Below are 15,457 nucleotides of genomic sequence, written 5' to 3' on the forward strand. Positions count from 1 at the left end.
ATAGCTAGCTCCAATGCTTCTGCCTGCAAAATACCCTGCAAATTTCCCCCATCTAATAGCTAGCTCCAATGCTTCTGCCTGCAAAATAACCTGCAAATTTCCCCCATCTAATAGCTAGCTCCAATGCTTCTGCCTGCAAAATAACCTGCAAATTTCCCCCATCTGATAGCTTGCTCCAATGCTTCTGCCTCCAAAATAACCTGCAAATTTACCCATCTCCTAATAGCTAGCTCCAATGCTTCTGCCTCCAAAATAACCTGGAAATTTCCCCCATCTGATAGCTAGCTCCAATGCTTCTGCCTCCAAAATAACCTGCAAATTTCCCCCATCTGATAGCTAGCTCCAATGCTTCTGCCTCCAAAATAACCTGCAAATTTCCCCCATCTAATAGCTTGCTCCAATGTTTCTGCCTGCAAAATAACCTGCAAATTTCCCCCATCTAATAGCTTGCTCCAATGCTTCTGCCTGCAAAATAACCTGCAAATTTACCCCATTTAATAGCTTGCTCCAATGCTTTTGCCTGCAAAATAACCTGCAGATTTCCCCATCTCCTAATTGCTTGCTCCAATGTTTCTGCCTGCAAGACTGATTCTAGACTGCGATTGGGGGATGCAAGCGACTGGTGTTCATACCAGTCACTCGGGAGGGGGTTGTTGGATTGTGTTTGTGCGTGAGATGTCGGTATTTGGTTGCTTTTCTCTATTTCACTATTTCCTATCAAAATGAGAATCATAGATTTTGGTAGACTAGACGAAAAGAGTGTATGTATGTGTCTATAATTCGGAAAATGTCAGTTTCTCTATGATTAATCTTGTTGGCAGTGTTTCCCTAAATTTTTAATGTACGTGATTTTAGGGTGTGTGTAAGGAAGCCAAAGTCTGATAGTTGGAAAAGAGAGAGAGAGAGAGAGTCTGTGTGTGTGTGTGTTTTTATGAAGTTCAGACATTCTCAATATTCTTTTGTATGACTCGATGTTTTTTGAGACGGCCAGAATTTATAGGGATGGACGACGGGAAAAGATAGATTTTGGATTATATTCGACAGGCCTTTTAAAGAATTCATTGGTTGCTCAAAAGGAGAATGGAGAATAGTCTTAAGTATTGCCTGTAGAAGAGGAAGAATCCCTTTAACGTTTGTTTGAATGCTCCTGAAGGGGAGGGAAATAGATTGTAGGTAGGGACACGTTCCGGATGTGTGGGAGGTAATCGTGAGAAAAGTTTTGAATGCTCCAGAAGGGGAGGGAAATAGATCTGAGGTAGGGACACGTTCTGGAAGTGTAGAAGGTAATCGTGTGAAAGGTTTCGCAGTAATTAAAAGTAGGTGTTCATCTCTTTCTCGCTCTTTCTATCTCTCTTTGCATAGTGCATGCATGGTAAGAATGAAGGCACGACTGTTGTCCCCTGTGTGATACGTTAGGCACCGTCGTCTGCCGCCGATACTCATCCCTTTCCCCTTCCGGCAGATGGACCCGGCATGCAGCGCCCCGACACGATCGACGAGGACGGCAACATATTCGAGCCGCAGATCATCCTGAAGGACGGAATGGTTGTGAAGAGCGAGCCGTCCGACGAGAACAAGGGCCTCCTGCGGCCGGGCGACGAGACGGGCCCCCACGGCGGGATGGCCAACACGTCCAACGGGGGCTCGGCGGCGGGCATCCAGATGCTGCCGCGGCCGATCCTGACGAAGGAGGAGATCGAGAAGCGGCGCGAGTACTACAACAACCACAAGAACAAGGTCAAGTACGTCTGCCACTACTGCCAAGTCCACTTCTACCACAAGCCCAACTTCGACTACCACATCTCCAAGCTGGAGTCGTCGGGCAAGTGCAAGATATACGAGAAGATCAACAACCTGTACCTGTGCGAGTCGTGCGGCGAGGGCTTCTCCTGGCGGGAGAAGCTGGAGAAGCACCTGCGCCTGGCCGAGCAGCACGGCACGCACAACCAGAAGGAGCTGCTCATGTACGGCGACTTCCAGTGCAACATGTGCGGCAAGACGTTCAACAAGAGGACCACTTACCTGCAACACGTCAAGTGGCACGAGGACCGGGAGGACATCCCCTGCGTCATCTGCGGCACCATGTTCAAGCAGGTGGACCTGAGGCACCACCTGATGGAGGTCCACAGCAACGACAGCCTGCCCTGCTGCTACTGCGGGAAGTTGTTCACCAGCAGGAAGTACCTGGAGAAGCACGAGCTCATCCACCAGGGCGGCAACTTCCCCTGCCCCGAGTGCGGCAAGACCTTCAGCCAGAAGAGCAACATGCAACAGCACCTCAAGACCCACACCCTCGACAAGGAGTACTCGTGCGACCACTGCGGCCAGCAGACGTTCAACCAGCGGGCGGGGCTGTGCCAGCACCTGAGGAAGCACTTCGGCCCAGCCGAGTTCAGCCACGAGTGCGAGGTTTGCGGGCAGTACTTCTCCAGCGATTACAACCTGAAACTGCACAAGAAGAAGATCCACAACATGCACATCGAGGGGCTCCAGGACGAGCTGTCCGACCACCACTCTGAGTACCTCTCCTCCCCCATTCACTCCCACCTGAGCGCAGCCGAGGACGCCAGAGAGAAGGCCGCGTACGGGGCGGCCAACTCCGCCGTCAAGAACATGCTCGGCGTCTCCCTTGGGTCCTCGCTCAGCCTGTCGTCCATGAAGCAGGAGGGAGCCAACGAGTCGATGGATGACGGCGGGCAGATTCACATGCGCGACACGGCCAGCCACATGGCCGCCGACATGAGGCACCTGACCGACCGGCGGGGCGACACCCCGGGGCTCATGAAGGACACACTGGAGGCCGAGGAGCACCACATGCGCATGACGCAGCACCACTCGATGGCCGTCAGCGAAGAGGCCCTCCACATGCCCCAGGACCTGACGCGGATGACGGCCAGCCAGGCGCACATGAGCGACGAGTCCGGGCGGATGTCGGCCGCGCCGCAGTCGCAGCACATGAGCGACATGAGAAACTCGGTCGGCGACAGTCCGGGCCGCATCACGGACACACCCCACATGACCACGGACAACCTGGGACGCATGGCCGTAGCCGAGAACTTCGGACGGATGACCGGGACGCCCGGCGGCTACCTGGCCGAGCACTTGCGACGGATGGCCGAGAACCAGAGTCGGATGTCCGATTCGATGTCCCACTACGACGAACGGGACAATTACAGCCGGTTGGGGGACAACCTTCGCAGCATGAGTCGTGGCAGCGCCAGCGACCCCATGGGCCGCCTTGGAGACAACCTTGGCCGGATGACGGCGGACAACCTGAGTCACATGGGTGTCATCCGGCCCACGCAGACGCCCTCCAGTACCCCCCAGTGGCCCCCGCACATGCAGAACCACGCCGCGGCTCTGGACGGCATGAACCAGTCCTCGCAGGCTAGCCAGCACGCCCTCTACCCGCTGCCCTTCTGGCCCTACGATCCATCCCTCCGACAGTACCACCACTGAGAGGAGACGGCAGCGGCGGGAACGAGAGGCCCGGATTCGCCATCGTCATCGTCATCGCCGGAGCAGTCGGTGCATCGGCAACGCCGCGTGGAATAGCTCTCCGAGGTCTTTCTGCCGCGGTCCGGGGCCCCCACCCCCTGCCGGCAATCGACGGCGCAAGGCTCGGAAGTCTGCCGTCTTAGTCATTGTATAAAGAGGGGGATTGGCCCTTCTATTTCTGCCCCAGTCGGCCGACACCTTCTGTCTCTCTGCCGTTGGAACCGTAGCAAGATAATATACCCTTAATTTGCATCGACTAACAGTACCGCTGTATAAAAATGCCGCCAGGTATGGTCATATAGATAAAAAAAAACATAAAAAAAATGCAGTTAAGTTATATGCAGACTTTAAGTGACGTGCCATTTGTTTGTGATGGTTTTTTGGTAGTGGTGAAGGAACTGTCAATTTTTATATCTATTTATTTTACGGAGCAAACCGAGCTGGAGTCGCCGATCTCCCCCGCCCAGCCCCGACAGAAGCCAGCGGGCGGGCCGGCTCCCGTCGGCTCCGCCCTTCCCCGGATTCTCCCTCCCCCCCTTCCCCCTCCGGCTCCCGCCGAACTCAGAACGGGGCGGCGCTCGAAGTGATGTTAGGCTTAGAAAAAAGATAAAAAAAAAATTAATGAAGGTTCCTACGACGATAGAGTTTAAAAACATTCTGTGTAGCGCAATTGCCCAAACGTGTGATGTTGTATTTGTACTGTATAGGCCTCTTCCTTTCCTCTCCCCGTTCCCCAGAGCGAGAATCGTCCTCCGACGCACACCAGAGGCCGGAGGAAACCATGGATCAGATTTTGATTTTAGCTTCCCTCTTCTTCCGTGCGGATTCCTAGCAGTCAAGAAAGGAGGGAGAACTTGCTTCTTAGATGGTTGAAGACGAGCCTCAGTTGTTATTTAATATATTTGATATTTTCTATTGGTTTTTTTATGTTATTTCAATGGTAATTTATCAAGATTTTCTTTCAGAAAAGTTATTTTTTTATTCTAAATTATGTTATGGATATCATGCGAAGATCAGTCGACGAGCTGTGACGATTGGGAGAAATGTTCGGAAAAGTGAAAAGGAGTTTCGAAGGAGTTATCCTTCGAAAGAAACGGCTTTTGAAAAATGGAAACGCAGGCGTGTACCCTCCTGGCGTTGGCAAAAGGGTCGTCTTACAGATTGGGGCGAGGTTTTGTGAGCGGAGCAGGCTACTAGAATATGTGTCGCTACAGAGAGTTAGAAATTTTCGGAGGTGTAAGTATCTGGATCGCTGGTTGCCATCGAGAAATGGAATGGATGAAAAACCATACGGAAATCCGACGTCAGAACATAAAGTGTTGAGTTTAACGTGGGCCGTCGTTGAAACTAAGTTATTGAGTTGTCTCTGCCGCTTTCTGTCTTCCAAGCTATATCAATCTTTGAATCGTGAGTCTATTTATCAGTAAAATTCAGCCATAACTGCCGAAAGACGGCCTCGTGACACATAGGCCTAATCCACTCCGGCAGGTAGCCGTCGACGGTCTCGCGATGTCGTGACGATGTTCGTGTTGAAATGGCGGTTGTAATTCTCTCTGCGTGATATTGAACATCAATCTTTTCCTAGCCAATTTAAGAACTCTTGCAAGAGAAACGGCTGATCAGAAGAGAACATCCTGGGTTAAGTATGGAAACTTAAACTCAAAGTAGGGAAGGAGTAAGTTATATTTATTTAATAACAAAAACACAGCTCCACAGACGGCAACGACGACAATTTCTTGTATACGCTCCAGATGTGATAAGTCGACGTTGCTGCTTTCTCGTACATTACGCAATGCAGACTCCCCATTTTGATACGAACTGCGTGTTCTATACACAACAGGAAACTCGGAAGGTTGCCGGTTCTAGCCAATTCCTGGGTTCTTCAGGCTGGGAAAGAATATAGATGTATTTAGGATGTGAAAAATGAGATGGATTTAATATACAGAATAGCAGCTATGTATATCAAAGAAATTAGATTGTGATTCATAGAGACAAGATCATTATTCCTACTTGTGAACGTAAAGAGAAAGACAAAATCATTATTCCTACTTGTGAACGTGAAGAGAAAGTTTAGCTTTTTATTTTCATCCTCAAACAAAAGTGATTGGAAAGTCAAACAACTTCAGATGACCCTGGGATTCAAATTATGAAAAAATTTCATATTTTCTGTCGAAAATTACGAGAAGCAGAAATTGGGCGTTGAATATGGAAGATTAACAGTAGATATGTCATCTTTCTGTAAGGAATTTCCGCCATTTTGGGACAACCAAGCTGTTAAACGTCCTCAAAATTATGCGGCATTCGAGATCCGCCATCTTGAGAGTATCGGAAAAAATCCGAGGTACGAGGAAACAACTATGATGACGTAGCCGATAAGTGATGGATTGTGCTAACGTGAACGAAATATAAACTGAAAATAGAAATGTTTAAAATGTACGCAATAGTAGTGAATGTTCTTATAAATTGGTACTTTATTCTAAAAACTAATGACGGTGGAAAGTGGAAGTTAAGTGTTTTAAGTATAATTTAACGCAGTGACGCACGTGTCCGTACACTCGAAGCGATGATTGTAATATTAAGGGTATGATCAAGTGAGTGACATGGGTGGAAAGTTAGAAATTTTAATATATATATTTATATCTTATTCACGAAAGCAATGTATGATGAATAATTATTTATAGAATTGGCGGATTTGTCAATTTCGAGAGAGAAAACGTTAAATTTATTATTTGATAAATTGGAAGAAAAGTAGATTTATTAATATATTTATAAGTATATAAATGAAAAAGTTATTTGATAGTGTAGAAGATTTGCTACACCATAGAGACAGCCTGTAGAGTAAGCGCCTCATTGCGCAGTGTGTGTGTGTGTGTGTGAGCGTCGCATTAATCGTGGATAGCCGATGCATATAATTTTTACACTTTGTACTCTGTTTTCAGACTTCATATTTGTATAGTTGTGGTCTTTATTTCCTCTTCACCTTGCAAGCTAGCTGTAAGTACGTGAGAACGTGCTGTACGTAAGTATGTAGAAGCCATTTCTCACCGTGGAGGAGTCCAGAGTTCACTGCCGTGTACGACGCAGTAGAAAGAGATATGTTTGGGGGCTAAAAAGTTATTGTTATATATTTTAGATTTTCCATTATTATTATTATTATTATTATTATTATTATCTATATATTAATACGATAGCGTATGTGTTATTTATTTTGTCTCTCACGCTTTAAAGAAAATGGAAATAATTTCATGGTATACTCTTACAAATTCCCATTAGACTTACTCTTATATAGTTTTCCCAATTTTGTTTTTAGCACCTGACTTATTTTAAATATTAGACAAAAAATTGAGTTCTATCAATTTCCATAACCTTGATTATAGAATTAATCTTGGGACATTTTATTCAAACACGTATAGGTTAGGAACAAGATAATTAGTATTGAAAATATCATTTCGTGTAATTTACACGGGTTCCGCTGGTTATTTTTATTATAGTTATTATTGTTACTTATTACCTCCACTTTATTGTTAATGCAATCATTTTGCAAATGCCGTAGGAATTTATCAGTCCTGTTCCCAAGTTCTTTTCGCATGCTATCCGTATGGGCGAACGTACGCATATAAATTCTTCTTCTGCTGGTGGAGTTCAATTCCTGGTGATTTTTAGAGTGATCGAGGATTAAATATATATATGTTTACAATATATATATGTAATGTTTATTAAAAGGCAAAGGCTGTGTTAAGGTATAAGAAATCTTGAAGAAGTTTGTAACGATACTAAAAAGAAGTTTGTGATAATCTTAGAGAAGTTTACGATAAAAGTTGTCGGGTGAAGTTGATGATAAGACTTCACTCTGAGTTTGTGATAACGCTTTTTTTGACAAAGCTTTACGATTTAGGTGTTTTGCAAGATTGTGATATGATCTTCTGATAGACGGGAGGATTTTGATAAAAGGTGTGTGCTCGCGTATGTGTGTTTCAAACCAGATTTCCAAGGGGAAGGGTTGAGTTCATGAGGCTCGATTGTCCGTTATCTACAGAAGTGCAACGACCCGGACTCAATTTGGGAAGTGATAAGGCTCTCCTACTTAAAATTTCCTTGTACGGTTTAGTTTATTTTTCATTTTTACCCAGTTTGCTTCTAAAAACAAAACCATCTTTGTTATGGCTGTGTAAAACTTTTATTTTTCGTCTTCTCTTTGGATTTAGTTTAGAAAGAGGCACGCATTTTGCTGTCTGTCTCGGCAGCACGGGCTCGATTGTCGGTGCCGAACCTAACGTTTGGAAACACGTTTTGTACGGAATGCTGCGACGTACGACGCCAAGTCTTACGTAAGGCGGATCCTCCGGCCGGAAGCTGCATTTCCCTCGTGTCCCGGCTCCTGTTCTCTCCGCCTTTATTGCCTTCCAATGTCGACTGGGCCACTGCATCCTCTTTCGTACTTGCTACATCCCTCTGAAAAGTCTGGATCTATGTCTCGTACGCGTACGTGACGTGTACATTGACTCCGCTTTGGGATTCCCATCGTTACATTGTTTTGATTTGATATCATCCTTATTATTCATTATTTATTATCATTAAACGGACCACAGCAATGTTAGGAGAATATGCTAGTGCCATAGAGAATTTCAAGTCGGAGATGAGAAATCTAGCGGTTAATTGTTAACGTCAAAAAGCTTCGGAGGCGGTTCCAGCGTGCCAGGCAAGACTGGCATTCACCTGTTACGTGAGGGATGAATCTTGTTCATCCCAGTCTTATGCTTGGTTCGGACGAGCTCGTCGAGGGAGGTAGCTCTCCTTAGTTCGTATGAGCTCATAGGAGATATAGTTCCGACTGTTTCATACAACTTTGGTGCGAATGAAGCTTCTTCATCTTAAGTTTGTGTTTGGGAGAAATAGTATCTTCGATATTTGAAGGTTGTTGGTTTGGTAGGTCGGGCATCGAGCATTCTTTAGCCTATACGAAAGGAGTAGAGGGATGTGCGGATTAGCTGTAGGTCCTCGGGATACGACGGATATCCGCTCCCACGACGTGACGTAATTTTTTTACGTAAGTCAGAAATACAGTAGGAGTTCCTCAACTTACAAAACCCAGTAGGTTTCAAGAAGTGGTTTGTAAGACAAATTTTGTTATATTTAGGCCTAGGGTAAGCCTAACCTGACTCCTAGGCTTATGATTTCTAGCTACAAAAGTTGATAAATCGTCCTGACTTATGTTCATATCTCCGAATGTTTTCGAGTTGACCTTCTACATGAAATGAAATCACAGATTATATTCTTGAAAAATAACTAGAACTAAAAAATCATGGACGTAAATGAAGAATGGCCCTTTTGCGTCAATAGGCGTAGGAGGAGATGATGATGATGGTGAAATATCAAATGATAAAAGGATTTTGTAACAAACGAAAGACGTCGTAGGCCGAAACCATCGTAACCCGAGTTTCTGTAAATATATATTTGAATGAATTATTAAGGCTTTCATATACTTATTAAAACTCTAGAACTATTAATAAACGAAACCCTTGACCAAAATTTTTGTGACTCCACCAGCAGTAGACTTCCGTCGTGGCAAATCATTAAGCATTATCGTCTTCTTTACCGTTTATGTTGGACTTTTGTGCTATTTTTGGACTGGAAAATGATCTATAACGTTTGAAAAATATGTTTATAGGCCGAGGAGGTGTCCAGATATATTTATACCGATATATTTATGCTAGAAAAGAGGCTGTGGAAATATATTTATAGTGAGATGAAGGTTGATGTTACGGAGGGAAGTAATGTTCTTGAAGACGGAAGGAAAGAGAATGGATAATAAGAAGGAAAAGGATTAATTTTAATAAGTTATTGAAAGAAATGGGCAGCTATGGAGAGGTGTTTTGCAAGAGGTAAATACTTAAATTCAAGTAGGTCTTCGGATTAGGACGATGATCCGTTTGCATGCCGCGGTGCAAGTCGAATTTTGATGTGCCGGAACCTACTTAAAACATAGATACGGTTTGAAAACACCGGAGTCGCTCATGTATGCTAATGCGTTAAAGGAAAACGAGGAGAACAAATTGCATTGATGATATAAAACAGTAGAATCTAATGGTACAATCATGGAAGATCTGTGTTGTATCCACTAAAGTTCTAAGTTGATAGCTTAGGGGACTTGGGATAGCAGTATCGTCCTGCGTTGAAAAAGAATAGAAATAAATCATGCCCATCTTAATGTTGAAGAGTCAGGCCGGTTCTCCAGCGATTTTGGAAGAGCGAACACGATAGAAAAAGGATTTTGCAGATTGCGGCTGTCTCGATAGTCGTGTCTACCCTTGCGGCTGTCTCGATAGTCGTGTCTACCCTTGCGGCTGTCTCGATAGTCGTGTCTACCCTTGCGGCTGTCTCGATAGTCGTGTCTACCCTTGCGGCTATCTCGATAGTCGTGTCTACCCTTGCGGCTGTCTCGATAGTCGTGTCTACCCTTGCGGCTGTCTCGATAGTCGTGTGTACCCAAAAGTGAGGAGGTAATTTCACTCGCCGTGTACCGAACGGCGAGCGAGTGGACGGGATATCAGATAGCCATGTGAGGAGAGACCAACGGAAACGCTCGGAGAACCTCGGGCTCTAGTTTCACAGCAACCCGTGGCTAGGAGTTAAGAGATTTTTGAAGATGGTTAACTCCTGTCGCAGCATTAGGATGAATTAGGTATAACGCAAGAAAAGTTCCAAGTTGAAAAGGATTCTCAAAGAACATGACGTTCTACATATGATGTGTTTTCCTGGCGATCTTGGCGTCAGAAATCTGGGTATGTCAAGAATTATTATTATTATTACCAGCCAAGCTACAACCCTAGTTGGAAAATAAAGATGCTATAAGCCCAAGGGCTCAAACAGGGGAAAAATAGCCCAGTGAGGAAAGGAAACGAGGAAATTTATAAACGATATAAGTAATGAAAAATTGAAATAGAATATTTTGAAAAATATTAACAACTTTAAAACAGATAATTCATATACAGTATAGACTATAAAAAGACTTTTGTCTCCCTGTTCAACATAAAAAAAAGAGCAAATGAATTGATAACTTAAGGGTCGTAGCCATTTGGATGGTACCTTCGACAACTCGGAGAGTCCAGGAGGCATTCTCTCGAGGCATTCTCTCGATGCTGTAGACATGCAAAGAGCGGCTACTGTCCTTCGTAACGCTGTGAAAAATTGTGATGCAATTAATCCCAGATAGTTCCTGAAATTAGTCAGATTAAGGTTGTTTTCATTTGGGAATTGAGAAGGGGGAGGATATTGGGGTGGCGCTGGGCATAGGACCGTAGTTTTAACTAGTCGGATTGGCTTCTCTCGTCGGTAGCTCCCGAGGGAGTCGCGTAGTTGAAAAATTAGGGAGTGATTGATGGTAACACTGCTGTTGTAATTCTGTCAAGGCTGTGGTTTCTATTGATGTTTTTCCACTAACTCGTTTTTTTCTTTGGCTGGCTAGTTCGCAAGTCGGTCAGTCCCTCGCTACTTTTGATTGTTATATAGATGGTAATTATATCGTCCTAGGTTTTCCGGAACTGGGATGGCCGTAGGTAAGTGCCGGGATGCGGTGCGCTCGCGTTTGCGTCGCCCCGGCGAGGTTGTCGGCGAGCGAGGCCGGCGAGTCGTTGGAGGATATCCAAAATCTCTTTGGTCGTCGTTAAGTTTTATACGTGAATTTAGTTTGTAAGGGCTGTTTATTTGTTGGTGAAAATTGAACCCCAGTACAATTAGGTTAATAGATACAGGCAGAGTCGTTTGTAGCAGGACCATCTCTCTCGGTTAAAGTGTGATAGAAACAGCTAGCGTGATTTTGCCTTATGGCCGCAGCTCGATCGTTGCTCTCACCTTGATGGTGGGTGGAGGAGTATGAAGACCTCGCTTGACGGCTAGACGGGGTTGGGCGATCTGCGCTGTCAGTTGAGGTTTTTGCGTATCTGTTTTAAAAGCAAAACTGCCCGTTGCAAGGGCCCAGAGTTTCGACGGGCTGCGTTCACACCGGATGTTTCCCAGAGTGTAGTTGGACGAGGCTTTGTGTAATTTATTACTGCCACTTTAGCACAATGAATGTCCTCATCTTACGGCAATGATGAGCTACCCTGCTGCGTGTGTGTACGTGTGTGTGTGTGTGCGTGTGTATGGAGGGTTTGTACTGCCAAGGTAGGAAAGAATTCCACGGATTTCAATCGATTCTTCACCGGTGTGATTGCAGCAGATAGCCGTAGGCGTAGACGACACTTAACGCTAAGTTAATGACACCTTCTTTGTTTATATTGTGCCATTTAATGTTGTTGTTAGATATCTATTCGTTTTTATTTTAGAAGAGGCGAGAATGACGTAGGCGCAGACCGGAGTGAGGAGCGCCGGGTCTCGACGGCCCGGAAGCTGTTGTCAAAAGTTCCTATGCATGAAAGATGAAGCCGCAACGTACGATGTTTTATTTAAGGTCCGTCGATGTACTTCCCTAATTATGCAATACGTGTCAGTGTCGCTAGCTGGGCTGTAAAAGGGCTGATCCCCTCCCAGCGTCACTTCTTATGATTGCGAGCCAGTCGGAAACGAGAGTTGGTTTAGGGGTTCTCTCTCATTGTCTCGTCCTAGCTTCGATGAGAGATAGTAAGGTTGAGGAGAGGGGATTTTATAATAGGATATTCTCATTTTTATACAAAATTTCCATGAGGAAATCATTCGGAAGACACTTTTCCAAATTTTGCTGTGTGGGTGATTTTATTTCTTATTTTGCAGCGTGCTTTTCTACTTTGGTATTGCCTTTATTTTGTTTTTATTTTTTTAACAGTTATGAACACGATATCTTAGGATAGTCGTTTCCGGGGGTTAGAACCCTGTGATACCCGACGGTAATTCTCTTATAATATCAATCGCAGAAATATTATACAGTAGGAAGCTGCCGGAAGGAACTTCCATCGGGACGACATGGCTATCTCACCCAAAAATAGATTCTTCCTACGTCAATATCCATTTGTTTTATGTCACAGGGTCTCGAAAGGTTTATAGTATATCATTAAAACACGGCATCTGGGTGAAACCATTGGGGTCCCTTGGAGAATCGACCACCTAACTAGGATCCGGGACACAGGAAATCTGTGTAGGAGAACGACATAAATCTTTGTTTCATCTGTTGCAAACTTTTCGGTACCGTGACCTGGATTGAGTTTTATAATTTGCATTTGGTGTAAATTAAACTTTTTTTTTATAAAGTTATACCTCTGAGAAATTTTGGTCATGTTTAGTTCTAGAAGGGGCGAGACGAGGTTCTGTGCTTGTGTTCTTTACGGCACTTTCAGATTTTTTGCAACTCGCAAGTTTTGCTCTGTTGGCCTTTGCGAATGGTACACGTATTTATGCTTTCATACACGTATGTTTTTACAGCCAGGAAAATTCTTATCACAAGGCTCGCCTTGTCCTTTCGAATAGTACAAGTACTGTATTTATGCTTTCATACACGTATGCTTTCATACACGTATGTTTTTACAGCCAGGAAAATTCTGATCACAAGGCTTGCCTTGTCCTTTCGAATAGTACAAGTACTGTATTGTTTTCATACACGTTTTATACACGTACTGTTTTTCACTGACTAGAAACTTCCAAGGGAAAACTCTCCCTTTCGTTTGTTTTTCTTAAATTTTGGGGGTCGTAGTTTTTGCAAGATATACGAAAGTGCAACAGTCTCTCTTGTCTGTCTGCCAATCCCATGGTGCAGATCTAGGACCAAGAACTGCCCAGGGTCTTGAAAAAGTTAGGGAATTGATAACACCTCTGATTGGCTGGTCGGTGTGAGCCGTACGGGAATGTTGACGTGAAAGATCAAACCCTTATCGGAGTACTTGTGAATATTATGGGGGAAAAAGTGTGGATCATCTCCAGTGATGCATGGAAATATTCTCTCTCTCTCTCTCTCTCTCTCTCTCTCTCTCTCTCTCTCTCTCTCTCTCTCTCTCTCTCTCTCTCTCTCATATTCCCCTATGACTGCAAAGTTCCCCCTGATGAATAATGAATAATGAGAAGCACCGAGCAGGATTACGGCCGCCGCCCGACTCGTGCCGCTAAGCCGTTAAGGAAAGGGAGGGCCCTGCTGCCAGGTCCCGCTTGCTCGCTTTTCGTTTCCGATCTGTTCATCACCTCGTAGCTTCTCGTCCGTTTGAATTAGAGTCCGTGGCGTACGCGCGTCTCGTTATTTGAGGCGAGGAAAAGTGCAGAAGGGGACGTCGTCTCCCGAGCACAGTCTGGGGGGAAGCCAACCGCTTTCCCCGCCGAAAGGATATGTGCAACGTGCCTCCCTCATCCTGCACGGCTGTATGCCAGATCCCTCCCGGAAGAGCCGCAGCTTCTCTTGTCTTCTCTGGAAAATTGGTCTTTTTTTTTCTTTCCTTGCTATCATATTTTGACATTTCTATTGCCTTCTAGTCAAGACAAATTTGGAATCTGACTCCTCTCCGAACGTACCATAATATATTTGATAACTGACTGGTCTTTTAGTTGAACTGGTAGGAAGGGAGTTTTTTAATCACGATGTCCAATTTATATTTATATTTTTAGCTTGTCAAGAACACCCATGTGTAGTGTCAGGTAGACTTCCCTATTGCAAATAGATATGTAGGGGTCGAGCGGCGGAGGCGGCGGGCTCCCCTTCGCCGCACGAAGCTACGCCCCCTCGCGATCGAGCGGGGCGCCTTCCGCCGTGTCGGCGGAGGGGCGCGTGCCTCCCCGCAGCTCATCCTCTTGACCCAGATTTGTACTCTCTTGTTTGTAGATCAGCCGACAGACAGTCGTCACTCGTCATCTTAGACCTTTATTCATTTTATTCGAAGAGATCAATACTGTAATTCCTTATAACATTGTGGTGTGTCTTAGGATGTGTTTATAGAGCATAATGTAATCCAAAAATAAATAAAGAGATCATAAATGTTAGTTTATGAGGTTTTTATTCCTTATCCTCTGGTTTTAACCCCTTTTATCCCCAAGGTAAGGTTAAATTTCGAGCACTTTTTGCTATATATTTTTTTGAAATTGCTCTAACAGCCTTAATTTTCATCATAGAGAGGTCATGTTAGTCTCATTCTTTTGGAAAATGCCTGAAATTTCTCATAAAGTTATCAAAAATATGCAAAAACATGTGAACAACAGTGTTTTGCAAGAACGTACCAGTACGTCCTTTGGGGCGAAAATTAATGTTGTTTTATTTGACCAAGGATTTCACTATAAACTAGGGCTTACCTCTGGTCTGTCAATCTACCGATTTACTTCATTTTTCATTTGTAAACATCGTAACGCTACGAGGGATCCGTAAGTACGGTACAAAACGCGACTTCGGGAGGCCGAGTCGAATTGTTTGTAAGTCAAGTTTTGTTACCTGAATCCTATGATTTCCAGCTATATAAGTCAATAAATTGTCCTGTTTCATATGAAATGGATATCTTGTCAATAGAAATGTTGTTTTACTTACTGTATCAAATGATACAACATTGTTCCCTTACAGTATTTCTTGTATTTGTATCCGAATTTTGTAAGTTGAGGTCCATCTGTACGCGTACAAGTCGTGAGTAACGTGCCGTGTGCCGGCGTTTTGAAAACCGTATTTGCTTCGACGAGAATACAAACCTTCAAACCTTGGTCTTCTATACGAGAGAACCTGCTATGTCCACTTCTTTAGTCTTTGAACCTCCATCATATCATTGGCTTTGTAGGAGTTATTTTTTTCCTCGTGCATACTGTAAGTGCTTTCGGAAGCACGGTGTTTATTTTGAATCCAACATCTCTCTATTAATGGTCAAAGAACCCCGTGATACCTGATGGTAATTCTCTTCTAATATCCCTCGCGGAAATATTATACAGTAGGAAGCTGCCTTGCCGGAGGGAGCTTCCATCAGGACGACGTGGCTTGAGCCCAAAAATAGATTTTTCCTACGTCAGAATTCGTTTAATTTGCTCTTAATAT

At 44.4% G+C, this 15,457-nt stretch overlaps 1 protein-coding gene across 3 annotated transcripts in view; it reads left to right on the forward strand.

The window, feature by feature from the left end:
• The window catches only part of LOC137633417 (uncharacterized), a 45,455-nt gene extending 31,984 nt beyond the window's left edge, over nucleotides 1-13,471 (forward strand). For all 3 annotated transcript variants that reach the window (XM_068365638.1, XM_068365639.1, XM_068365641.1), the window contains exon 4: nucleotides 1,463-13,471. In XM_068365638.1, coding sequence (XP_068221739.1) covers nucleotides 1,463-3,459 — 1,997 coding nt within the window. In that variant the 3' untranslated portion in view covers nucleotides 3,460-13,471. The remainder of the gene's footprint in view (nucleotides 1-1,462) is intronic.
• Nucleotides 13,472-15,457: the final 1,986 nt, after the last annotated feature.

The sequence above is a fragment of the Palaemon carinicauda genome, chromosome 43 (assembly GCF_036898095.1).
Source record: "Palaemon carinicauda isolate YSFRI2023 chromosome 43, ASM3689809v2, whole genome shotgun sequence".
Lineage (NCBI taxonomy): Eukaryota > Metazoa > Arthropoda > Malacostraca > Decapoda > Palaemonidae > Palaemon > Palaemon carinicauda.